General features: G+C 39.1%; 1 protein-coding gene across 1 annotated transcript; it reads right to left on the bottom strand.

The window, feature by feature from the left end:
* Positions 1 to 271: 271 nt before the first annotated feature.
* On the bottom strand, positions 272 to 27568 carry LOC143731011 (pituitary tumor-transforming gene 1 protein-interacting protein). Its single transcript, XM_077221640.1, has 7 exons — positions 27214 to 27568; positions 26130 to 26176; positions 25367 to 25475; positions 18392 to 18500; positions 14016 to 14081; positions 11463 to 11509; positions 272 to 1497 (listed from the first exon to the last, which is right to left on the bottom strand). Exons 1-7 carry the CDS (start codon positions 27377 to 27379, stop codon positions 1448 to 1450), a joined length of 594 nt encoding a protein of 197 aa, XP_077077755.1. The 5' UTR covers positions 27380 to 27568; the 3' UTR covers positions 272 to 1447.
* Positions 27569 to 27787: the final 219 nt, after the last annotated feature.

Raw genomic sequence — 27787 nt, 5'->3', positions numbered from 1 at the left:
CAGGTGGCATGAAATAAGAGAGAAGAACGATTAAATGAATTGAGTTATTAAACGTGGTGCAAAAGAATCCTCATCATCTCGTGTTGCAGCTCATGGTTTAGTATGGAGATCAGGAGCCGTCGTGACTGATGGAACGACTAGGACATGAAACTACTTCCTCCAGGCAGTGAAAGGGATGTGATGCGAATTTCATTTAACTCGTCTGTCCTAACTAATCGTCACTCAACACAGTTTCCATGATTTAGACATTTAAACCAAACAAGCACTAGAATTTCTTTAAAAGCAGAAGCTTGTTTTTTATTAGAACATGTTTTAATAAGAACACACAGTATAAATATAAACGTCTAAGTCATTCACGGAGTGATTTAAAAAGACGCTTCCTGATTGATCACAACTGAATCAAGAAGTGGAATAACTGAGTGAAAAATGAAAACTGTCATTATTTAATCGCCCTCGTATCGTTTCAAACCCATATGCTGTTATTTTTGTATCTGGAATTTTTCAGTCTTTTTAACAATAGTTCATAGTGACAAACAGAAAGCATCATAACAGTAGTTCATATGATGCATGCACTATACTGGAAGTCTTATGAATTCATTTGATGCTTTGTGCAAACAAAACACTTTAGTGATCATCTTCTCCACCAGGCTCTTAAGTTTGAATATGAGGAAAGACAAATAGTGTGGTGAACTTTGGTGAATTTCCATTGAATAAAACTCACAGTTAGTATTATATGACTCCAGAAGACTTGTGCTGAATTCAGAAACGCATACTAGTCGTACTATGTTTACCATATCTTTCTATGGCAGAAATAGTAAGAGTAGTATGATAGTGTACGCTTTGAATTCATCAGCAATATAAAAATAGCATACGCATCATTTGGACTATGTTTATGGCACATTTATTGTCCTTCTTATCATTTTGAAAGTCATAGTCAGTATGAACTGTTGTTTTTGCAGAAAAGAGTTGCATGAAGATTCTTGTATCCAGCAAGGGGGGAGTAAATAATGACATACTTTCCAATTTTGGTGAACTAGTCCTTCAACTCACTATAAGACAACAAAGAAACAAAAAAAAATTCACTCCATTTTGGCAATTTTCATCAGTTGCTTTTAAAGCAATTCAAATGTGATTCTGTTGTGTTTAGAGCAAAAAAAAGGAAAAAGAAATAAAGAGGAACCGCAGACTAGTATACTACTCTTACTATTTCTGCCATTCAAAGATATGGTAAAAGTAGTAAGAGTATAGTATACTAGTATACGGTTCTGAATTCAGCTAGTGTCAAATCAGAGCAGAGAGAGATAACTGACCAATGGAAGGGCTGATGAGGTTAATCTCAGTTTCAGCTGCTATCCAGCTTCATCTAACCTAAAGTGATTTGACGTGTCTCAAAAGAGCAAAGCAAAGCATCTGGTGAAGTGATTCCTGGACGTCCAATCCCTCGGTTTTACTCGTTCTCGAACTTGCTGTAAGGATGGTCGGAGTCTGGGATGAGACCTAGAAAGAAGGACGAGAGATATTTTTATTTACATTCATGCAATTAGCAGATCAGAATACAGGATCATAAGCAAATAGTCACTAAAACAATCACATGTGGGAATCAAGAACCAGTTCTTAATCATTACACATCATGTTTTCAGTCAGTGACATTTCCTTTAACACCCTGTTGCTCCAGGGCACTGACGCTTACGGGGATTTTGTGTAGAAGTAGCAGAAATAAATTTCACAGAGATCTATTCTCCTCACACACGTTGCTCTGAGTTTGTTTGCACAAGGGCAGATGGGAGAGGAAAAGCCTCTCAACTTTCACCTCCCTGATAGTTAGGAGGTGCAGCAGGTTTTCGGAGGACGTGACGTGTTTTAAGCAGACGACCGCAGCTAATCCATAACCTTGGGTCGATTCGTGCATGTGCACTGCAGAGAGACGCGGATCTGACACGGGCAACGCTCACCTCTGATGAACACGTGACATACGGGCTGAAATGCTTCTTACCAGCTATGAAACTATTTTAATAAAAAAAAAAATAAGAATACGGTTTGCATGCATTTGTTTAAATCGCTTAAGTCACTTTCATCTTAAAATTTGTTTTCAGAGAAAACACTACTTGTGTAACTAACAGATATCACCATACTTTTCTCAGTCAATCACAGTACATCAAGACAATTGGTTTGTAATGAAATGTTATGTTTATACATGCAAATGATGCATTATCTAATTGAATATGTAGTTATTTGCATACATTTCTAGAACAGAAATTTGGAATAAAGCCAGATTCAAAAGTTTCATTTCACTGACATATTAGAGTTAGAGGGATTTTGGATATCTCTTTTTATCGCTCAATAAATCAGAAAATACTATCATTTCACCATATTTTTTTAGAACATATGGTGCATGTAAAGTTGCAAAAGTGGAGATTTCTGACTCAATGCAGGAGAAAAAAACTGCATTGGAATTGAAATCTACAAATGCAAATAGATCAAGTGCAATAAATTGCAAAAAAATTTAAGTGCAAAAAAAAAAACACCTAACCAATAAAATACACTTAAATTTCTATTTAGGGTGTTTTCATTATTTTGAAAGAAGACATGTTATGGAAGCAAAACAGCCTAAAATCTCAAAACTGACCAGTGTATGAAAAAACACTGGTTTCACCTGTATTGTCTTTGCCTTAAACAAACAAAAAAAAGGTTACAAGCTAATTGGCCAAAGTCAACTACAAGTGAGTGTTTGTTTTGGACTCTGTTGCTGCGCAATTGTATTAAGAGTGTGATACATGGCAGAATCTCACACCGAACGTCCTTTCGAGGGCAGACGCCAGTGTGTGTGTCCATGTGTGAGAGCAGCAGGGTCGGAGAAACCCGTTCCCTGACGTACAGACTGCTGAGAGCAGGAGAAACACAAAGGAGGCCTCCATCCATCATGCTGTCATGTCGTCCATACACACACACGGTGCACCACAGGACACACAACAGGACACACAAGCACACAGCAGAGCCAATGAGGACACGGCCCAGAAACCATTAGTCATAATAGAGCAGCATCACCACACACTCAGACAATGACATCAATGACTTCTATTTTTTACTGAATAAGCAAAGTTTCCAAAAATGATTTTTAGTTTGCACTGCAGCAGGTTGTGGAAACAGTTATAGTTTCTGAGATCATAGTCTCCTTTTACCTAAAGCAGGCAATCTTCAAATTCTGCCCCAAAAAAAAAATACAATTTAAAAAATTGATTTGTTGGGTGAATCTCACAGAACAGCAAAGAACCCAAACAAATTCCAAATAAAAAAATATAAAATTACATTATGCATGAACATTCTTTGAGATGAAATGTAACCTGGACACAAACTCTAATGCTCAGAAAACTATTCACTTAAAGCATTAAAAATAAATTATTTATTACTCTTAGTTAAATGTTAATTTAAACATTTAATAATACATTTTGAAAATTAGAAGTTGTATTTGTTAACAATAGTTAATGCAGTATTAACTAACATGAACAATTGTATTTTGATTAACTAACATTGAAATGGATTATTAAATGTTATAAAAAAATATATATATTACTCACTGTTAGATACTAATGTTAACAAATGAAACCTTATTGTAAAGTGTTAACAGAAAACTGCAGCACAGTTGTAGGATATGAAACCTTGAATAAAATCATAAGACATAAACTTCTACAAACTGCTTCATAAAATCCATTACCGAAACTTCTGAAAGTACAACACTGGACACGAGGATCACATCTAACTGCTCAGGATCTGTTCATCAGCAGTTATTCAGCACATTACTGACCACACTCGAACGTGTGCAGATGAGGAGCCTGTCGTGCAGGGAGAACACGATAATCTCCAGTTGGAGTGGGAATGAGGAGACGGTCTTGTCATTATATGGTGTGAGCGTGTTCACAGCCTTTGATCTTCTCTCCACTTTGAACACCATCTTCACCGGCTCACAGAGAATGTCAAACAGTCGCACTGCAGTCACATGACTGTATCTGCAGGCTGTTTGTCGCCATTTGGACCTAGCTTTTTAAGTGCCCCATTATGCTATTTTAAAGGTTCCCAATTTAGTTTTGGAGTATCCTACAATAGGTTTACATGTATCCGAGGTCAAACAACACTTTAATTTTCTCATAATATACATTGCAGCATAACCCCTTCTCTCAAAGTATCTGAAACGATTTGATAAAGTGTACAAGTCTTTCTAAATCCCTCATTTCGTCGAGCCTGCTCTGATCTGATTGGTCAGATGGCTCAGTCTGTTGTGATTGGTCTACTCTGCTCTGATTGGTCAGATGGCTCAATCTGTTGTGATTGGTCTACTCTGCTCTGATTGGTCAGATGGCCCAGTCTGTTGTGATTGGTCTACCGCTTACAGCATGTGTCGGAAATGAAACGGCCATTACTATATATAGATTTCAGTTTTGGATCTTCCTCAGCACTTGAAACACAGTGAAACAAACGACGGTGTCGGTTTTAACGCATCAATCTCATTCTTTTGAAGTGCAAGCAAGGTACATTTGCTTCCGTAGCGTCTTCTCGACACTAATAACACAAACTAAACTGTTCCAGCGCTCAGCTACAACTACAGTGTTTGACGGTCAAAGTAGACTTTGTTTTTGGGTAGCCAATTAAGACTATAGGCGAGCATTATGCATATTTGTTACAAACCGATTTGGGTTTGAGCAGGAAGTAAGACTAGAATTACTGACGACTCAGTATTAGTTCAGAATCAGTTCTTTCTTTTGAGAGACATGTAGCACACGGGGGGTAGCACTCGTCTCAGTTACTAGGTCGCTATTGAGAGTGAGGAGTCACGTGCCGATTTGGGCGGGGTCTGAGCCTGTCGGCCATGATGGTAGGAGATGCTATCGGTTACCAGGGGCAACGCCTTCAGAACTTCACAGAGGCGCTACTAAACATTCCAGAGCTCTTTAATTTTCGCGTATTTATTATTTTCACGCATTTATTATTTTGGCGGGACAGAGACGGATCTACGAATATGAGGGGAAAAAAGGAAGTAAGTAAAGCAATGCAAAAAGATAAGGCGGAAGAAAAGGGACCTTACAGGAACAAGCTCACACCAAACGCAAAACAGCGGTATTTGGAGAAGTAGCATCAAGATATTTGTTCTTTTGCACTAATAACAGTAGGCCTATTATTATTATTACTTATGTTGTCCAAAAAATATATATTCAGTTCTCAATAAATATTGTTAAGCCATATCAAGTTGTTTCAAGCATTTATTTCAAAGAAATAAAAAAGTAATGAACAAGGCACTCAAACAACACTTTTGCACATGTTCGTTAAGGCACAGCAGACAATCTTATCAAAGGCATCAGCCAACCAAGCAATCCAGCATCTCGTCAGGTCAGAGACTTGCTTTCCCTGATGAAGTGTCCATTTCGGTAACCTAAAAAACTGTATTCCATTGTTCCTATGTTTTCCATATGTATCGTGTGAGGTACTGGAGCAGTTTTTAACGCAGCAGTGACGTCCAGGCATGGTAAAACAGTGCGGAATTGCGAGAATCTCCTCTACTACCGAGTTAACAACACACGTAAACAATCATGTTTTCATTGTTTTGCCGCGGTAATCCTGCCAACATGGCGGAGAGGGGAGGGGCTCTGTACAATGACGACAACTCCTCACTCTCAATAAAAGCAAAACTATGGACCAGAATCAGAAGATTTGGATCGACTCACTGAAGCAAAAATTAGCAAAGATGATAGTAAGAAAGAGTAAAAACAATTAACCACTCAGAAAAAACAATTATCTGCATTCCAGTGGTCTATTTGTTTGTTCTTTTGCATGAGTTTTATCTTTTGAAATAAAAAGAATGAAAGAAAAATAACAGTAACACACAGTATTTCAAATAAATTATAAACACAGAAATACACAGTCAAAACATCCCAACATCAATTTCTGAAATTCAACCTCAGTTTCAAGTTCAATGTCTAATTTATTTAAATTCCAAAAAAAATTACTGAGTAGGAATGTTCATCAAAAATGAATGCAGTTCAGTCCATGAAGAGAAAGGGGGGGGGGGGGGGGGGGACTTGGAAAACTTGAAAAACGCTGCAGTGTGTGCCGCACAAGCATCTCGATCGCCCCAAGGTGTCTGGTCCTAGTATAGGTCATAAACCCTGCCCTCTCCATGTTTTTTAATGGGACGTGAAACAAACTAAAAAATTCAATTACACTTCAAATATCTTTTTTCCAAAGACGGTTTCTGTCATTTGCTGTAGTTTTTAAATCAGGCTGATGTAAGTTCAAGTGTTTGATTTTAAAATAGGTTTGTTTTTAGTTAGTTACTTGATATATATATATATATATATATATATATATATATAGATAGATATATATATATGCTATAAAAACTGTGGTGTGGCGTCATGATTGACAGCTGTGATTGACAGCTTCTCTGAGCGAAGAAGTCACTGATGCACCAACAGACTTTTTTCGGGATCTTCGGAAGACTGAGGAGATTGTAGCTTTAAATTTAATATCTAAATTTCCATAACTAATTATTTCACACTGACATAATGGGTTGTTCTTACTGCTAACCGATCTGGCATATCCGAAAAAAAAGTACAGGATCATGTGTTTGCGATTGATTCTGCGAGAGTGAGGGTGAGGCTTTTCACGCCTTTACTTCCTGCTCACTACTGCGCAGACGCAGGTCCCGAGATCACTACTGCGCAGACGCATGTCCCGAGATCACTACTGGAAAGACGCAGGTCCCGAGATCACTACTGTGCAGACGCAGGTCCCGAGATCACTACTGCGCAGACTCAGGTCCCGAGATCACTACTGGAAAGACGCAGGTCCCGAGATCACTACTGGGAAAAGGCACAGGTCCCTAGATCACTGCTGCGCAGACTCAGGTCCCGAGATCACTACTGCGCAGACGCAGGTCCTGAGATCACTACTGCGCAGACTCAGGTCCGGAGATCACTACTGCGCAGACGCAGGTCCCGAGATCACTACTGCGCAGACGCAGGTCCCGAGATCACTACTGCGCAGACTCAGGTCCCGAGATCACTACTGCGCAGACTCAGGTCCCGAGATCACTACTTCGCAGACGCAGGTCCTGAGATCACTACTGCGCAGACACAGGTCCCGAGATCACTACTGCGCAGACGCAGGTCCCGAGATCACTATTGCGCAGACGCAGGTCCCGAGATCACTACTGCGCAGACGCAGGTCCCGAGATCACTACTGCGCAGACTCAGGTCCCGAGATCACTACTGTGCAGACTCAGGTCCCGAGATCACTACTGTGCAGACTCAGGTCCCGAGATCACTACTGCGCAGACTCAGGTCCCGAGATCACTACTGCGCAGACACAGGTCCCGAGATCACTACTGCGCAGACTCAGGTCCCGAGATCACTACTGCGCAGACGCAGGTCCCGAGATAACAACTGTGCAGACGCAGGTCCCGAAATCACTACTGTGCAGACTCAGGTCCCGAGATCACTACTGCGCAGACGCAGGTCCCGAGATCACTACTGTGCAGACTCAGGTCCCGAGATCACTAATGTGCAGACTCAGGTCCCGAGATCACAACTGCGCAGACGCAGGTCCCGAGATCACTACTGGGCAGACTCAGGTCCCGAGATCACTACTGCACAGACGCAGGTCCCAAGATCACTACTGCGCAGAATCAGGTCCCGAGATCACTACTGCGCAGACGCAGGTCCCGAGATCACTACTGCGCAGACGCAGGTCCCGAGATCACTACTGCGCAGACTCAGGTCCCGAGATGTCAGCGCCATATCGGGACACTGAGACTCCACTATTCACCAATGGAAGAGAGTGAAGGGTCGTCGTCCATCTTTTTTTACAGTCTATAAGGTACGAAACGATGGGATGGCTCGCCAGTCCAAACCCGCGATAATAATCCACAGCCAGGACAGGATTCAGAATCACAGAAGCAATTTTCCAGACACTCAAAAAAGAGAAAAAATAAAACACAAGAAAGAAAAGAAAAAAAACAGCCAAGGAGAAATATAAATCAGAGACCAAAAAAAAAAGAAGCTTATCAAAGGAAAATATTTTGTTCAGATCCTATCTCGTCAGTGTCTTTTCTTCTTGTCGCGTTCAGATTCACAACGCACTCTTCTCAAAGCGTGAGCTTTATCTCATAATATCTCATAAATCTACTTCTCAACTTGTTAAAGGGTTAGTTCACCCAAAAATGAAAATTAAGTCATTAATTATTCACCCCCATGCTGTACCAACCCCGTAAGACCTTCGTTCATCTTCGGAACACAAATGAAGATATTTTTGATTAAATCTGAGAGGTGGATCACTGCTACATAGGCTGCCAGAGGGAATGAAACTTGACGGCCCAGAAAGTCATTAAAGAACATGTTTGTGGCTCAACTATAAGTTTATCAAGCGACGAGACTACTTTTTTCCCGAAAAAAACCCCATAAATAACGACTTTATTCGACTATTCCTTTTCTTCCTTGTGGGCCTGAGATGAGAGTTCAAGAGATTTCCACGACGCATGCGCGAGAACTGAGAAGAGGACGTTCTTCTTCTAATACTTCTTGTTCAGTTCTCGCACATGCGTCGTGGAAATCTCTTGAACTCTCATCTCAGGCCCACAAGGAAGAAAAGGAGTAGTCGAATAAAGTCGTTATTTATGTTTTTTTTTTCGGAAAAAAAGTATTCTCGTCGCTTGATAAACTTATAGTTGAGCCACTGTAGGCACATGGAATATTTAAACATGTTCTTTAATGACTTTCTGGGCCGTCAAGTTTCATTCCCTCTGGCAGCCTATGTAGCAGTGATCCACCTCTCAGATTTAATCAAAAATATCTTCATTTGTGCTTCGAAGATGAACGAAGGTCTTACGGGGTTGGTACAGCATGGGGGTGAGTAATTAATGACTTAATTTTCATTTTTGGGTGAACTAACCCTTTAATAATCTATTGCTGGATTATTAAACAGTTTGTTCTCACTCAAATCACTCAATCGCATCTACTCTCACTCTCGTATAGTTCGCAATCTCTCGTGTCTCTCACACATTTCTGCTTGTATGCGATCTTCTGGAAACTTTCCAACATTAGGCGGAGCTAACCTTTCACCTCACCAATCACGAATCAGTTCAGGAACTTTTTCAATCTTTTGGAATTATTTATAATAAAATAAATACATTTTACTTCATGTTCTTTTCTTGCTATTAGTTTTAAAGCGATATAAACAAAATAATACTAATGATTAATATTAGTGACCCTAATATTAGTGAGTTAATGACCTGGGTTACAGACAATAACTCCGTTTATCGAGCTTTGAAACTAGCAGATCTTTTACATTTACAAACGAGAAAGCATAACTGGGGCACTTGGATATACAGTAGAATAGAAGTTTGTTTCCATGTAGCTTTACATTATTTCTTCTGAAAGAAATGCTCTCTGCTGTTTCCTCCTATTCAGGTCATTTTCATCGTTCTTCTTCTGTGGCATGAACCCACACGTCCAGCTTCCTTCAGCTTCTCTCAAGGTCACGTGTATTTCCACAGGTTGGTCCTCTTGCCCTCAGTCTCGCTCTGAACGCTGCGGCTCTGGTGACTGACCCTGGTTCTCGCTTTCTCTCGCTTTCACGCACTGCAGGAGCTGTGATCTGAAGCGCCAAATACATTTACATTTCACCTCATTCCTGTGCAGCGCTGGGACAGGACCCGGGGCTTTGCCACCATATAAATCACGGCTCTTCTCGGCTCTCCACTAGTGCTAATTAGCACAGAGTTAATCAAGCGTGAGTCAACCAGCCAGCCGGGTTTATATTAGGAACCAAAAGGTGTAAAACAAAAGAATAAATTCTGGAGAAATTAATCTCTCCTCAAACCCTCATGGATTTTAAACTTTATAAGGCAAGACACTACAGGTGAATAGGGTAAAAAAAAAAAGAACAGAAATGATTAAACATTGAATAAAGCCAGGTAGAAAATTATTGTTTGATTTTGTTCGACATGTTAGAGTTAAAGGGGATTTTGAATCTCTCTTTTTATCACTTCATAAATCAGAAAATACTGCAGCCAGAAAACAAATCATTTTTATTATGTTTTAGGAACTGGAAGAACAGGTTGGTGTCTATGTCCATCTGGTAAAAGCTAATCAGGTCATAATTCATAAGTAATTGGTAAAATAATTAGTAAAGTAATTAGTACCACTATCCTACTGCTATCTAGGAAAGCAATCAGTAACTTTTAGCATTTGTATTACTATCACTACAACACATTCATAATCTCTACTCTTCCTCTGCTGAGGCGCCACATTACATTCAGCCACAAAAGCATTGATCACGACGAATCAATCGTTTGAAAAACGGCATATGCTGAATCAAGCATTACTGAGGAACCAGATCAATAAAGACAACCAGAGCTGACATGATGATGACCTGTGTGAAAACAACTCCATATAATGTCCTGTAATCAGAACAGAACACTACAACTGAAGACACATTAGCTACGTTAACCCAATAATGAAACTACTGTAAGAAGTAGTTGCAGAATTGAGCACTTTCTAGTAGCGTCAGTGCAGCAGATCAATCTGAATCTCACCCACAATTATTGGTGCAATTATCTCCATCAAATTCATCCACATCAGCGGCCTGAATACATTAGTGTGTGAACAAACACACAGGCCACAACCTCTGCAGACCGTCTGCTCACGCTAAGTAAAGTGTGTGACGTCTGTGCGACCGGACAGAAGTTAGCACAAACTGACTGAATTTGTTTCTCATGATCTTCAATACCTTTTGCACTAAAGGCTTCTGCTTGGTAAATATGAACTGTGCATATATATACAATACCGTTCAAAGGTTTGGGGTCAGTAAGATTGAAATTAATACTTTTATTCAGCAAGGAGGCATTAAACTGATCAAATGTGACAGTAAAGACATGTCACAAAAGATTTATATTTCAAATAAATGCTTTTCTGTGGTTTCTGCAAAAATATGAATCAGCATGACTGTTTTCAACATTAATAATAATAATAAGGAATGTTTCTTAAGCAGCAAATGATTTCTGAAGGATCATGTGACACTGAAGACTGGAGTAATGATGCTGAAAATTCAGTTTTGCGTCATAGGAATGACATTCTAAAATATATGAATATATAAAACAGTTATTTCAGCTTATCGTATTTCACAATATTACTGTAATTTTGATTAAATAGTAGTGAGCATTAGAGACTTCAAAATCTTAATGACCCCAAACTTTTCAACAGCAGTGTATGAATTTCTTGTAAAACAAAATTCTACAATTTGTATGTTATAAAGCATACAGTGAAGTAGAAGCAGGCAGCACTATACAGCATACATGTATCCTCATAATTTTATTTGTGTTATTTCGTAAATCTGCTATTTTCATAAAATGCAGAAAAGAGTAAGTAGACTGTGAATGACATTAACGACAGAAGATCAGGACTGATGTGACTCACCATACTTCTTGCGGATTTCATCATGCTTCGTCTTCCTCTCCACCTTCCTGCAATAGACAGTAACCAGAGATTAGAAACTGGTTTTGACAGACAGGTCTAGGTTATGCATATTTTTCCAACTTCTACTTTATGCGAACCTACAAAACTAATAGTCATTGGCATCATTTGAGCTGTATTTTGTTGCAAAATCATCTATGACTTAGTAGAAACTAGTTAAAATCAGCATGAAACAAAATTTGCGACTGACTTTTCCTGTCTATTGTGACATATCTGAGAGAAACGGCTTCTCAAACAAGACAAAATGTAGGGCGGGATTTTTTTTTGTACATGGGGAATTGTGGGGAACCATTTGAGTTTTGCTATTGGTGGCCGATAAACACATCATTAGAGAAGAGATGTTGCTGCAAGAGGGAGGGGAAGTTATTTTGATTAAAGATTACAAGGAGCATGAATTTAAAAAAAAAATATATATATCATTTATAATAATAAACACTGCAATATTCGATAAATTGCAACTTTGATTTCATGATTCAAGAGCTTGATATTTAGGAGATAATCCAACATTGAAATTTTCATATTTCTTATCCAGACTATGTAATGTAGTTCAGCATGTATTGCTATTTATTTTTAATAATGTGTTGGTCACCACTGTCCAATATAATAACCTGAAAGAGTTTATAAACCTGAAAAACAATTCAAACTCATAACCTGGATTCAATTTCAGCTGCAAAAATTGCAGAACTGAAAACGTAAAAACCCGGCAAGTCCTAAAGAGCAGCACATGGGATGCAGTGGGTGATTCATGCCGAGTTCATGTCTTTGTTTAAGCCCATCCATTCCTTCACAGGCTCACGGTGGGGCGTCGTAAATACGAGCAGCAGTGTTTTATGGGTGTGTGACACACTGAACGACACCACTCGCTCCCCGTACATCATTCATTCTCTCTACACTCCATAAAGAAGATGGGCCGAGCCGGAGCCTGGTCTCCATACGAACCTGCGGTCGCTTCATATGTGCACAAAAGTGGTGTATAAATCAGCCGGAGCTTTATGAGCAGCTGATCTGAGAACAATCACCAGAGAGCTGTTAGCCATCTGTTGCTGCAAACATAATCCTGCACAAAGCACCACAACAATGACTCCACCGGTTGCTGTTTAACATTCGTGTGTGTGTATCTACTGAGAGAACCCACTCAGATCAGACTTCCACATTAAACTGGAGGGCCAAACGCTTAGACCAACAGCGATTAAAAACTAAAAGGGTCTTAATCAAAAGACAAAGTTACACTACCAAAAGTTTGGGGTCAGTAAGATTTTTAAGTGTTTTTGAAAGAAGTCTCACCAAGGCTCCATTTATTTGATCAAAAATACAATAAAATGGTGAAATATCATTGCAATGTTAAGTAATTATTTTCATTGTAATATATTTTAAAATGTGCAATGCAAAGCTGAATTTTCAGCATTATTACTTTAGTCTTCAGTGTCACATGATCCTTCAGAAATAATTCTTATATGCTGATTTGTAGCTCAAGAAAAAAATTCTTATTTCAATCACTGAAAATTATGATTTGTTTTCAGGATTCTTTGATTAATAGCAAGTTTAAAAGAACAGCATTTTAATTGAAATTATAAATGCTGTTCTTTTAAACTTGCTATTAATCAAAGAATCCTGAAAACAAATCATAATTTTCAATGATTAAAATAAGAATTTTTTGTCTGTCAATTTTGATTAAGGATTAACTGTCTCTTTTGATTAATTGAATGCATCCTTGCTGAATAAAAGCATACATTTCTTTAAATTTTTTTATAAAATCTTACTGACCCTAAACATCTCAATTTAAAATGTATTTATTCAAATTAAACTTGAAACACCAGTCGCAACCAATTCTACTTACACAATGTGATATTTTTATGCAGAGAAAAGAGAAGAGAAAAAGAGAAAAATACTTTTATGGTACTTTTACGCCAGACAAAATAGTGAATAAACATTTAAAATATGCAACAACAACAACAACAAAAAGAAACAAATATTAATAAACCTAACCATTGCTAATCAAATGTCTTTACTGTGTAGGTTATAATTTTTTCAATTCTTCTTTTTAAAAAAAAAAAGGCAAAAATAACTGATTTACTCCAAATACATGTTCAATTGTCATGACGTAAAAATCTATAAGACTCCCAGAATGCACTGTGCTACTGTTTGCAAAAATCATTCTAAACGATATGTACTAAAGAAACACACTGTTGTGACAGACAAGAAAATACTGAACAAAAGCACATTGTACATCAGATGCATCACACACAATCCGTCAAGACCCTGCAGAGATATCTGATCTTGGTTAATCTGAGCTCTCGAGTTCAAAAGGAGATTTCTGTTCCCCCTCGAGTGCCTGACACAGAAATGACCTTGTTAGTGCAGCACAGCTGCTGAAAGACCCTACAGACATATTTACACGCAACACACGTAATGAACTGATTGAGCCACACACACATTATGTGACCGAATCCACTACCAACAGGTGCCTGCCTGATCTGAGGTCTGAGATTTACTTACCGTTCATCTGCTCGCTGTCTGATCTCTTCTCTTCGACGGGCAAACTGCTCATCATCACGGTCAAAACTGAAAATAAACCAACATATAGTCACAATCACCACACTAATTTAATATAAGAGAGATTAACATTAAATATGCCACCTAAAAAACAAAAATAATTAAATTAAACATCATGAAAATAATATTGCAATGCAAACTAATCATAATGTTTTTTTAAAAATAAGCTTGTTTTTTATGCACAAATTCTTCTCTCTTTATTTTGAGGTTGGGGTGAAATATAACCTAGGCATGTTGTTGACCAATGAAGCTTATTTAATCATATTTATTAACCAGTAACAAAAGAGAGAATTTACAGCTCAAATTCACCTGCAGTCCTTGTCGACAGTTTTACAGTCACAACGAGATCAGCTTGAACAGATGTTAACATATTTTATGAAATGGATTGTAATTGTGATTGGATGAGCATTTAAATATTACTTACAAAGCACCAAATGGTTTAGCTCCTCAGTACTTAAGCGAGTTCTCAACGCGTTATAGTCCTTCACGTCTATTTTAATCTCAAAATTCTGGCCTGTTGATAATACCAATCAAAATCGACTGCGGGCGTTAGATCCTTTTCATATTTAGCACACAAACTCTGGAACAGTTTTCCTAGCATTGTTCGGGAAGGAGACACACTCTGTCAGTTTAAAGGGGTCCTATTATGCTAATGTTGCTGTTTAAGCATAAAAAAGATCTGCAAGGTTACAAATCTCGACTCCAAAGGGAGACATTTTATTAAACAAAATCCACTATTCAAGAACTACAATGAACGACAAGTTTGGACTACAACGAGTTTATTCCGAATCTTATGAAGTCACAATGGGATCATTTCAATAATTTCCACCAACGGAATATGCAAAAAAGGGACGAGGCCTGGCTGAACTGCATTAGAGAAGACAGTGTTGTCGCTGTCAAAGAGACGCTGTTTTGTCTACCCCGTTTCCAAAACTCATTTGTTTGACCTTCCTAAAGCTGACAAACTTAGAGTGGTTAAAAGCTATTTTAAACACTGTTCCTGAACATTAAAACCCCAACGTCTATCTATACGCTGTACATTTTATGGAGAGCAGCTTGTTTTCTGTAGATTTAGTAAGCTCTCGCCTTTGTAAGACAAAATTACAAAAAACATACCACTCTGAAGCATCCTGTGAAATCAGATCCTCTTGTTCGTTAACATTGTCAGGGTCTGAATCGTCTCGAATTGGTTTGAAATTGACGCCATCATTATTTACACTAGAGAAAAACTCGCAGTTCTGAAAGAAAAGGACCAAACACAACACACTGGGCCACCTAACCAATCACAGCACATTTCGTATTTCGGAAGGAGGGGCTTCATGGAAAAAGGCGTGTTCGAGCCAGACTGGGGAGAGAGGTGCTGTAAAAATTTAAAATATGTGAAAAATAATGCATTCAAGCATGAAAAAATATTCTAGTACACCCCAAAAACAAAATCAAGACTTCATAAAAGGGCATAATAGGACCCCTTTAAAATAGACTAAAAACACATCTCTTTAAACCGGCATACATACACATAACACATTTCTATAATTCAAATCCTTTAAAAGGTTTGTTAGGCCGCGTAAATTAGATCAACCGGAACCGGGAAAACTTCCCATAACACCCGATGTACTTGCTACATCGTAAAGAATGGCCTCTACGCTAATATTAGTCTGTCTGTATCATCCTCATCCCGAGGTTACCGTAGTCTGCCACATCCGGGTCGTATCCAGATCACCAGATCCTGCACTTGGACACAGCCCTGAAAGTCAGCAGAGACCGTGTCTACTAGAACAATCCCCTGTAAAGGACTCGTCAACACGACAGCCGTCGGCACAGATCCTCAGCAGAGACCGCAAGAACCAGACAACTCCTCTGCACAGACCTATGACCAGCTCCATACCTGCGTGACCAGGATCTTCAAGCAGAAGGAACTGGATGAAATATTTTGAATTCTAACGATCCACTATCTGATTCTGGCTTGTGATGCAGCCAGAATTATAATGACACGTGTTCGTTCATTCGTCAGAGGAGAACTGAGCGACTGAGCCTGGTTACCTCCATGTTTTTTTCCTGTATTCTGTCACCTGATAGAGTTTGGGTTCATTGCCACTGTCGCCACTGGCTTACTTAGTTGGGGACACTTAATCTATAGCAATATTACTAATTTGACTGCACTGACGCTTTTGGATGAGAACTCAACTTCTGCAGAGCTGCTTTATAGCTGAATTGATCTCATTTCATAATTGATGTACTTTACACAGTTATTGAACTGAAATGAATCAACACTGAACTGATTTCAATTGAATAATGACTGTTTACTATTGTCTTTTTAGAGCTGCAAAAATCGCTGCAAAAGATGCTTTCCAAGAGGTGTTGGAATTCGTTGTAAAACTGTGGACCTATTTTTCCAAACGCCTCACAACCGGACATTCTTCCGATGAGAGCTTGAATAATAGACACTCCAGCCCAATTGGTGGCGATAATGCACCTTTGCCAATGTTTGGATAGCGTAGCCTACGATACCGCGACTTGAAGACTACAGAAAGAATACAAACAACCCCATTTCCGTTTCCGGCGGCGGAGTAATACCGTACCTCACAGAACATCCAATACAAGTCAATGGAGTTGGACAAAAACTACGATAAAACCTGTTGGAAAGCATCTTTTGCAGCGATTTTTGTGTGAGCATATCAGTGAACACCCCAGACCACTCGGTGAGTTTCACGTCTTTGTAAACTAAAGTTTAATGCATTTTATGAATTATATTGTTCCAGTGCCCCTATGAAACCATTGTGGAGGTGGGGGTGCTAACACAGAAACCGAAAATTCTCGGGACAGCAGCATGTGTCCAAATTTCAATCTTAACCGTTCTATTTCATCAGAAACGATCTTAAAACAGGGCTTTAAGTGTAAAATACCGGACTTGTCCTTTAAGAGAGCTTACTAAATAAAAACATTGTCTACTTGCTTTAAAAGCAGAACAGCAAAAAAATCACTCCTCAGACAAAGAACATGAACTACTAGTACTAGAATCTGACATTTACTGTAATTCTGCTGAGAATCAGCAGCTTCAGGACAATCACCTTTAGGTCATCACTGAAACTGAAACACCAGACACATGAATTCCCCTTGATGATCAACCACAGTTAAATATCCTTTACTCAGAAAGAAAACAAAAAATGAAACTGATTTGTGAGTCTCAATACCACAAAACATTACAGTCCACATTCATGCCAAGCTCACATGAGCGAATGGAGATTAATACGCGTTAATAAGAGGTAGAGGAAGTGCTCACTGCTTCTTTAAGTAATTCACGTCTGCGTTTTCATCACATGAGATGTGTGATTGACATGAAGCCGGTGAGCAGATGGACGGCTTGCCAAATGAAATAATCTCTGATTGACTGACTGACACACAGACATGCCCTTTACAACCCGTCAAATAGAAATACTGGCTTCTTTAAAAATCATCTCTGTGGGGAAAACATCCATTTTTAAATAAATAATTTATCCAATACAGTATGTAATTGTGTTCATTAACCCTATAAAGCTACTGTATCATATTTGATACACAAGTTTCTCTAAATGATCAACATGATCAAAACTTTGCTAACAAAAAAACCTTTTTCACACAATCTACAAAATGCCTTTTGCCGTCTGACTGATACTTTATACTTTTTAGCAAGTAAAAGGCCTTTTAGTATCATTGTAAAAACATCCACCTTCAGGTCAAGCTTCATGTGTCTTTTTGTTGTGAAATCTTTACTGATTTTTATGAAGTAAGTGTGAGAATACCTTTAATATTGTTAGTAATACTTCAAGATGAACACTTACTGAAGCAACTTAGGTTTACTTAATTATTCATACATAAATCATGTTCAAATGTAAGTATCAATTATGATCCATCAGGGTTTTAAGGAAGGTTTCTTTGTTCATCGCTCAATCATCGTTATATTGCATTGCATTATATGTTTTGCCCACCACAGTATAAAATACAGAGCATTTAAATATCATATTACCTAAACATATTATTGGTCTAATTGATTTACATTACAAGCTAGAATTTTATCTTTTTGGCCATATGAATATCAGCATCTGCACTAAATTGCATATTTTTGAGCAGTTTTGGCACCTCTTTTGTCTGAAGGTTCAATAAACTGTTTTTTGTTTTGTTTTTCTTTTAATAGATATGGCAGGCTTTACAGTTAATATTTTAACACAGAGAGCGCATCACAGCTCTGAGGTGGAAGTGAAAACTGGAAGTGTGAATGTGACTATTTAAAGAAAAGAGGCATTGAAGGACTGTATAAAGCGACTTATGAGTGTGTCTGTCACCTTGATGAGCGTCTGCGTTTACAGCAGCAGCAGCAGCAGCACACAGTGATCGCCAGCAGCAGCATTCCCAACACCACGGCCATCGCGATGATCAGAGCCTCAAAGTTCACTGGCACAACACAAAACAACAGCAGATCACAACACTGAACTTGCTCAAACAGATCTACTGAAGCGCTTTGTGTTCGTCACTACTGACATCTGCTGGACATTTACTCACAGTGCAAAAGACAGGAACGTTCTCATGATTGAAGAGATGTGCAATTGTTTTTATTGTTATCATGTGAGCATGAGCAATGTGATTCATCATATAAAACTTAAAGCAAGAGGTTACGCTACAATGACATCATTTACGCAACTTATTTACGACCTGGACATTCAGTTCTCATTTGATTTGATTTCAATTCAACATCATCAGTGCCATTTTAGGTAATTCACCGTAGACCCACAAGGTCACGAGTCTGTCTGAATGTCTTCTTCTATTAAGATAAGTGATAAGTGGTTGTGTAACCCTGAAACTGACTTGAAACTGAGCTGCTTCATGACACTCAAGAGAAATATTTGAGACTTTCATTGTAGAAGTGAGAAACTAAGTAAGGAGAATATAAAGCCAGCCTTTCATCATCGCGAAATAAAACTCAAAATCAGGATTTTTATCATTTTTATTTTGTGATAATGACCGTCTTAATGTACATTTTCACATGTATTACATGAATATTTACCAAATAAATAAATAAAATAACAGGTATATAGCGTTTAAATTATTAATGATCTATACATAATGAAAGAAAAAAATACGAGATGGTGGAAAAATTATATATAAATGCTTTTGCGTTCCCCTGGGAAACGTTGTGTTCCCCCACAAAATGTTTTGTGTTCTCCAAGAAACTTTGCGTCCGCTCGTAAAGAACACAAACGCGCGAATGCAAGTTTGAGCGAATGCAAAGTTTCTCAGAGAACCCATCTAATATTTATATTTAATTTTATTTCAGCTTTATTTTATTTAAAGTCCCCCTGTAGTCAATAATTTGATCCCTTAAAATTTGATCACCAAAATGACATATTTAAACGTTAGTTTAACTAACTAATTGATAACAGTATCTGTCAATAAACAAAAACTAATAATAATGACAAAACAACATAACAAAATTACTACTAAAAACTAATTGAAAATTAGAAATTTTGCCTTGGCATCTAACTGAAATAAGTTTAAAGGTACAATATGCAGGATTTTTGCAGTAAAATATCCAAAAATCACTAGGCCAATGTTATATATTTTGTTTTGTTGATTACTTACAATATCCCAAATGTTTCCAACTATTTCTAAATCGTGAGAAAATTGCGATTTTAACCAAGGAAACGGGGCGTGTGAGCAGGGGTGAGGAGTCGCCAGTCAATGGCGTCATATCCGTGTTAGCATCGGTTTCCGCCAGATTTGCGCTTGCACTGTGATAGTAACCATGGTGAAAGACGTGGACAACCGGGTTATTGCCGTTATGCCTAGCAAGACGCTCATGCTGTTGTTGTTTAAACATTATGGACCATGGCAAACAGACTTTGAGACAAAAAGAAGGCTAAAACGAAAATCAAAATCTTTCGAGATGCCGAGAGCTCCACGTCCGCGACTAACTTCGACTTGACAGAGACGCGAGCAGGGCCTGAAATTAACACCTGACCACACGCCAAATGCGGGTGAATTTTGCAATTGGCGGGTAAAACTGTCAATCTACCTGCCACATTGGCGGGTAGCCAATAAGAACTGAGTGATTGATTAGTTGTTGTTTTTTGCGTCTGTCCGATAACATCAGCAATTTTCATTCAAGCAGCTGATTTATGTGAATGCATGTAAAACTAAATGTATATTGCAGCACAGGGTGAAGTCAGTATATACATTAACGATGATTTGAGACAAATAAATGTACATTTAATGTAAAACTATGTAAACGGCGCTCTTTGGCGCGGCAGGATTTTGAACAAGGTCCTGAGCCGTGGATGGGCACCGCGGACAGACACCGAGTGGCGCCGCTGGTGTGTGTACACTGATAGAAAATAATGTGTTCAAATTTTAAAGACGTGGTTCTGCGTGACGCATCCGGTGTGCGACCCCCTTAAGAGTTGTTATTAATTATAATGATTTCGTTAATAACTTGACAGCACTTAAATGTGTATTCTTACAAGTTAAAGAACAATGTTTGTGTGATTTCTATTTTTCACCTTTATGAGGCAAAAAAAAACAAAATAATAAAAAAAATTGTCTGGTAAAAAGTTACTGTGGCAGGTGGATTTTTAAATCCACCTGCCACAGTGGCTGGTGGTCAAAAAAGTTAACTTCAGGCCCTGGACGCGAGTGTTGCATGTACTTTATTAGACAGGTGAGCAAACGTACATAAAACTAATCAATCTCATTTAGTTCAACATGATGAAATGTTAGAATATGATCTGTATGTTATTCTAATGTTGATCTAGCCCACTGCTAGTCTCATACAGCCAACACACAACCTAACTAACAACATTCAACACACTGAAATGGCGTTTAGTGTGATCGTGTAACTGTTAGAGCAAGTGAAACAGCGCTGCGTTACCTAAAGTTTAATTCATCTAATAAACTGACCTGTGTGAGTATTAATTAAGCACTTGCGTGTAGTTCGGTAGAATGAAATGTCCTTATTCCTTTATATCCGCGGGACTCGCGTTGCGTGTGGCGCTGGTATACGTCTAGCAATCGCGCCATGCTTCACACCACAGTCATGTTAAAAACATCAATGTATTCACTCATCCATAAAAGATCCATCAGCTTGACGACAAGATCCATACTTACGCTTAAAGCTCCAGTAGGTAACTTTTGTAAACAAATATTTGTTAAAACTGTCCTATTGCCATTTGCAGAAATACACCGCTCCTGGTCAGAAACAACCAATCAGAGCCAGGAGGAATGTCTTAGCAGTGTCAATCACGCTCGTGTACGCGCTGATCACCCCTCTCTTGCACAGCGCGAGCGGGTACCGTCGTTCGTGACTCTCCTGTTCGAACTCGTTCATCCAAATGAACGAATCTTTTTTCAAGTCATTTCGTTCATTCAACGAACGAAATGACTCGAAAAAAGATTTGTTCATCTTGATGAACGAGTTCGAACAGGATCTCGAACGTGCATCACAGAACAGAGCAAGGCGAGCATTTGTGCTTATAAAACTTAAACTGTTTAATTTATTTTTTAAATGACCGATCGTTTCGCTAGATAAGACCCGTATTCATCGTCTGGTATCGTTTAAAGCCCTTTGAAGCTGCACTGAAACTGTCATTTGGTCCTTGAAACGTTTGTGTCCTATTGAAGTCCATTATACTATGGAGAAAAAGCCTGGAATGTTTTCATCAAAAACCTTCATTTCTTTTCAACTGAAGAAAGAAAGACATGGACATCTTGGATGACATGGGGGTGAGTAAATTATCAGCAAAAGTTTTTTTTAAAAGTGAACTAATCCTTTAACGTTATCTTACTAGCTATTTATAACTTATAGAAAGAGTGCAACGTTATAAAGTTACATGTATTGCAAAATACATAAAATTTGAGGACCAAGTTTGTAGTCAAAGTATGGGCAGGCCATAGTCAATCTAAAGCATATTGTTGATGTTTCGTCCCTATTAGTGAATGTTCCATAACTGTTTATAATCCGCCGTCATCGGTGGTCCTGTTTACTAGCCTGCGCGTTCACGCCAGGCTCCGCTGTGGGGGAGGAGCTGTGGAGGGAGGAGCTGTGGGGGAGGAGCTGTGGAGGGAGGAGCTGTGGGGGAGGAGCTGTGGAGGGAGGAGCTGTGGGGGAGGAGCTGTGGAGGGAGGAGCTGTGGAGGGAGGAGCTGTGGAGGGAGGAGCTGTGGGGGAGGAGCTGTGGAGGGAGGAGCTGTGGGGGAGGAGCTGTGGAGGGAGGAGCTGTGGGGGAGGAGCTGTGGAGGGAGGAGCTGTGGAGGGAGGAGCTGTGGAGGGAGGAGCTGTGGGGGAGGAGCTGTGGGGGAGGAGCTGTGGAGGGAGGAGCTGTGGGGGAGGAGCTGTGGAGGGAGGAGCTGTGGGGGAGGAGCTGTGGAGGGAGGAGCTGTGGAGGGAGGAGCTGTGGGGGAGGAGCTGTGGAGGGAGGAGCTGTGGAGGGAGGAGCGGTGGGGCGGAGCTGTGGGGGAGGAGCTGTGGAGGGAGGAGCTGTGGAGGGAGGAGCTGTGGGGGAGGAGCTGTGGAGGGAGGAGCTGTGGAGGGAGGAGCTGTGAGGGAGGAGCTGTGAGGGAGGAGCTGTGGAGGGAGGAGCTGTGGAGGGAGGAGCTGTGGGGGAGGGGCTGTGGGGGAGGAGCTGTGGAGGGAGGAGCTGAGGGGGAGGAGCTGTGGAGGGAGGAGCTGTGGAGGGAGGAGCTGTGGGGGAGGAGCTGTGGAGGGAGGAGCTGTGGGGGAGGAGCTGTGAAGGGAGGAGCTGTGGGGGAGGAGCTGTGGAGGGAGGAGCTGTGGGGGAGGAGCTGTGGAGGGAGGAGCTGTGGGGGAGGAGCTGTGGAGGGAGGAGCTGTGGAGGGAGGAGCTGTGGAGGGAGGAGCTGTGGGGGAGGAGCTGTGGGGGAGGAGCTGTGGAGGGAGGAGCTGTGGGGGAGGAGCTGTGGGGAGGAGCTGTGGGGGAGGAGCTGTGGGGGAGGAGCTGTGGGGGAGGAGCTGTGGAGGGAGGAGCTGTGGGGGAGGAGCTGTGGAGGGAGGAGCTGAGGGGGAGGAGCTGTGGAGGGAGGAGCTGTGGGGGAGGAGCTGTGGAGGGAGGAGCTGTGGGGGAGGAGCTGTGGGGCAGGAGCTGTGGAGGGAGGAGCTGTGGAGGGAGGAGATGTGGGGGAGGAGCTGTGGGGGAGGAGCTGTGGGGGAGGAGCTGTGGGGGAGGAGCTGTGGGGGAGGAGCTGTGGGGGAGGAGCTGTGGAGGGAGGAGCTGTGGAGGGAGGGCTGTAGCGCAGCAGAGAGCAAGAGGGTTGGACCTGTAAGTTGTGCTTGTTCAAATTTTCAGGCTAAGTCAACATTTTCTCAAAACTCCCTACTGCAGCTTTAAAGGGTTAGTTCACCCAAAAATGAAAATTAAGTCATTAATTACTCACCCCCATGCTGTACCAACCCCGTAAGACCTTCGTTCATCTTCGGAACACAAATGAAGATATTTTTGATTAAATCTGAGAGGTGGATCACCGCTACATAGGCTGCCTAAGGGAATGAAACTTGACGGCCCAGAAAGTCATTAAAGAAAATGTTTAAATATTCCATGTGCCTACAGTGGCTCAACTATAAGTTTATCAAGCGACGAGAATACTTTTTTTCCGAAAAAAAAAACATAAATAACGACTTTATTCGACTATTCCTTTTCTTCCTTGTGGGCCTGAGACGAGAGTTCAAGAGATTTCCACGACGCATGCGCGAGAACTGAACAAGAAGTATTAGAAGAAGAACGTCCTCTTCTCAGTTCTCGCGCATGCGTCGTGGAAATCTCTTGAACTCTCGTCTCAGGCCCACAAGGAAGAAAAGGAATAGTCGAATAAAGTCGTTATTTATGTTTTTTTTTTCGGAAAAAAAGTATTCTCGTCGCTTGATAAACTTATAGTTGAGCCACTGTAGGCACATGGAATATTTAAACATGTTCTTTAATGACTTTCTGTGCCGTCAAGTTTCATTCCCTTAGGCAGCCTATGTAGCAGTGATCCACCTCTCAGATTTAATCAAAAATATCTTCATTTGTGTTCCGAAGATGAACGAAGGTCTTACGGGGTTGGTACAGCATGGGGGTGAGTAATTAATGACTTAATTTTCATTTTTGGGTGAACTAACCCTTTAATGCAGAATACACGTCATCATTATACGCCTTTGTTATTGTAAGAGGTTAGCGACCCCTGGTGGCGAAAATTCTTGCATATTGTACCTTTAACTTGAAGTGCTAAAACTGAAACAAAATTTTCAGAAAAAAATATTTTTAGTGTTTAGTATTAATTAGGGGTGTAACGATAACCTCATGTCACGATTCGATACATATCACGATACTGAAATCACGATACTGAACTCACGACACGATATTATTGCGATACTACAAGACATATGATAAAAGGTAAACAACTTACTATAGATTGAAATGCTAAATTTGATATTGCATTTTGGGTGAAAATAAATAGGCTTGGACTTGGAAACTCAATGCTCAGGACAATAGTGACGCATAAAAATATTCATGATTCTGAAGATGAAGATACAGCTTAAAATTACAAATTATTTTAGACGAATATGTCACTGACTAGACATATTTAAAATAATGTAGTCCACTTTTTACTGGTCACATCAGACATTTGGCATCATCAGGACCCACAATTATAGCCCCATTGCATTATTATACATTATATTCAACATTATATATAGTAGTTTAATGTAGTACTGACACTAAAACTCTATAAACTTAATTTTTTTCTTACACAGTAATTTTTATTTTGGGTGAACTATCCACGATACATATTGTTGCATTTTTGTATTGTGATATATTGTGACACGATATATTGTTACACCCCTAATATTAATATTTAACTATAATGAATAATTATAATTATAATATCAGTGGCAGGAAAAAGAAGATCGCTCATTTATATTGTGTTGCCCTGGACAAAGGTCATTATTCAGGAATATTTAACCACTGAATACCACGACTGACCCATCAGAATCAAGTATTCTAGAGATTTGCATAATAAGTGAATTTAATGCCCTCAGGACTTGTAAATAGTGCCATGACAGACATTATGAAACAATTGCTGCCTTTCCCCTGTCTTTTAAAGGAAGTTAAACTAAGGGACTTTCAGCCCTGAATGCAAATCTCACTTCACGAATTTGAAAGTATTGCTTCCATTGTCTCAACAACTGGCTGTGTAATAGAAATCATCATGTATATTGTGCATATTAAAGCTATTAGCATGTGTCACATGCTAGAACATGAACACAAATCTAACTCACCCCAGCAAACCCCCCAGCGGGCCTGAGAGAGTTTACACACCGACGCCGGAGGAATCACATACGACACGGGATAATCTGTGCAGCTGTTGTTGGTCTGGCACCACAAACACTGTTGGCAAAAACATTTATTATAATAATAATCATTATTAAAAGGCCTCATTCTGCAGAAGTGACACTGTTTTAGTGGAAACACAGCAGCTCAAACATTATCATCAATGCATTGATGATGTTTTGTGCTGTTGGTTTGTGTCTCACTAAAACATTCATTCTGTTTGATCAAATGACAAAAATCAGTCTGATATCAACATTTCAAAAGATGAAACGAAAGTATAATCATCTTATAATTATTATAAAAGTACAGACACCAAACTGACACAAATTGTTACTATAATACAACTGTAACTGTTTTGATGATCATTTTTATTACTATGGTTCTACTACAAATGTAAGATTAAAGCATGGTTGAGGTAGTTGCATCAATAAATCAGCACAAACATAACTATCAATGCATTTAACGAATTGTATGTTTTGTAGTGTTAGTTGGTTTGTGTCTCTTTCAAATATTCATGACACACGTCACTCTTTGTGTAAATAATAGAGTTATAATTAATAAAACTGGAGTGTCTGAGCAGATTAGTCTGATATACCCTTTTATAAAAATACTTCCCTAAATTACAATATTAACTTTTGAAACGTTCAGATGGCAGCGCAAAAAAGGAATGACCCAGCTAATAAAAAGTAATTGAGCAGTACATGATCTTACCGATACATTGGCGAGGCAGGTATCACAGGAAGTCAGAGTATTGCATGCTGGGGTGAGAATAAAAACATATCAGAATAAAACACTGACATATAAAAACACTTTCACTTTGAAATTAAAGAGCTGAATTTAGCCAAGGAATTACCCAGATGATCTGGAACCTCATTAGGCATAATTCTGTATAAAGGCATAAACTTTGTTAAAGGGATAATTCACCCAAAAAATTCAACTCTGTCATAATTTATGAGTTTCTTTCTTCTGTTGAACATGAAGGGAAACATTTTAAAGAATGTTGGTTGTTCCAGACAGTCGACGGCAGCCATTGACTTCCATAGTATTTTATCCCTACTATGAAAGTCAATGGTTACCATCAACTGTCTGGTTACCAACATTCTTCATAATATCTTATTTTGCGTTCAACAGAAAAAAGAAACTCATACAGTTTTGGAACAACTTGAGGTTGAGTAAATGATGACAGAATTTTCATTTTTGGGTGAACTGTCACTTTAAAGCTACCACTGATATGAGCATCTAAGGAGGCCCATTTCCTCTAGATTATAAAAAAATCATGCTTTGGTAAATCCTGATTATGTCTTTTTATATCACAATTTTTTACATTTTATTTATGTCATAACTATGCTCTACCAAAGCATGATATTATTCTTATGTGGCAGGAATGACTTCCTTAAAAATCACATACTGGATTTCCAACCATAAATGGCATACAAGAGTAACATAACTGACTAATAAAAAACAAGTCCTTCAAAAATATTTATTTTCCATTGACATTCACAAAATATGTAACTTATTTCAACTTATGTGTTATTCATAAAAGTCCTTTTGTTGTTTTTTTTTTATATTGATGACTAACACCACTGACATTAAAAATAGTAACAGTTTTATATTAAATATATTAAATAAATTATAAAAAAAAATATTTTAATATGAATATATTAATTATAGAGACATACTATGATAATAATATATATTTATATAAGACTTTATATTACAAGCATTTTCAGACTGACTATTTCAGACTATAGAGATATAGGATAAGAAGGAAGACACAGGCAAAGTAAGAACATACGTTTGTGAACAGGTGGAGGAGTTGTAGGTTTAGTGGTAGGTTTAGCGGTAGGTTTAGCGGTAGGTTTAGCTGTAGTCCGGGACGCCGTTGCTGTCACAGTTGCGCTGAATGCGACACACAACAGCAGGAAGACCGAAATCGACCCAAAGACTCGGAATCCATCCATAATGTGGAGGATTTAAAGGTTTGTACAACAGAAGAGTGTTGAATTGTATTTGAGCTCTGAAATCTTCTTTTCGGCGAAGTGGAAATCTCAAAAACTCTCCTCAACACGCAAATGAAACTAAACATCAAATGACAAAACACGGAAGCACAACAACCCAGGTGACGCACTTGTGCTTTCAAAATAAAAGTCATTTTAAAACTCAATAAACGGAAATATAATCATCATATAATTATCATAAACGTACAGACACCAAACAACCCCAAATTTAAGTCATTATGAAAAAAAACATTGTTTTTGTTATTATAGTAAAACTTTAACCATGTTTTTCGGCAGGTTGATTTTTATTACCATGGTTTTTCTACAAATAGCATGGTTAAAAAAACAGTAGTTGCAACATCAGTACATTTG

This window comes from Siphateles boraxobius, unplaced genomic scaffold, assembly GCF_051911475.1.
Source record: "Siphateles boraxobius isolate OS27281-9 unplaced genomic scaffold, OSU_SipBor_1 84, whole genome shotgun sequence".
NCBI classification, from domain to species: Eukaryota; Metazoa; Chordata; class Actinopteri; order Cypriniformes; family Leuciscidae; genus Siphateles; species Siphateles boraxobius.
The sequence above is the reverse complement of the archived record's forward strand: the minus strand, read 5'-3'. Positions and strand labels throughout refer to the sequence as shown.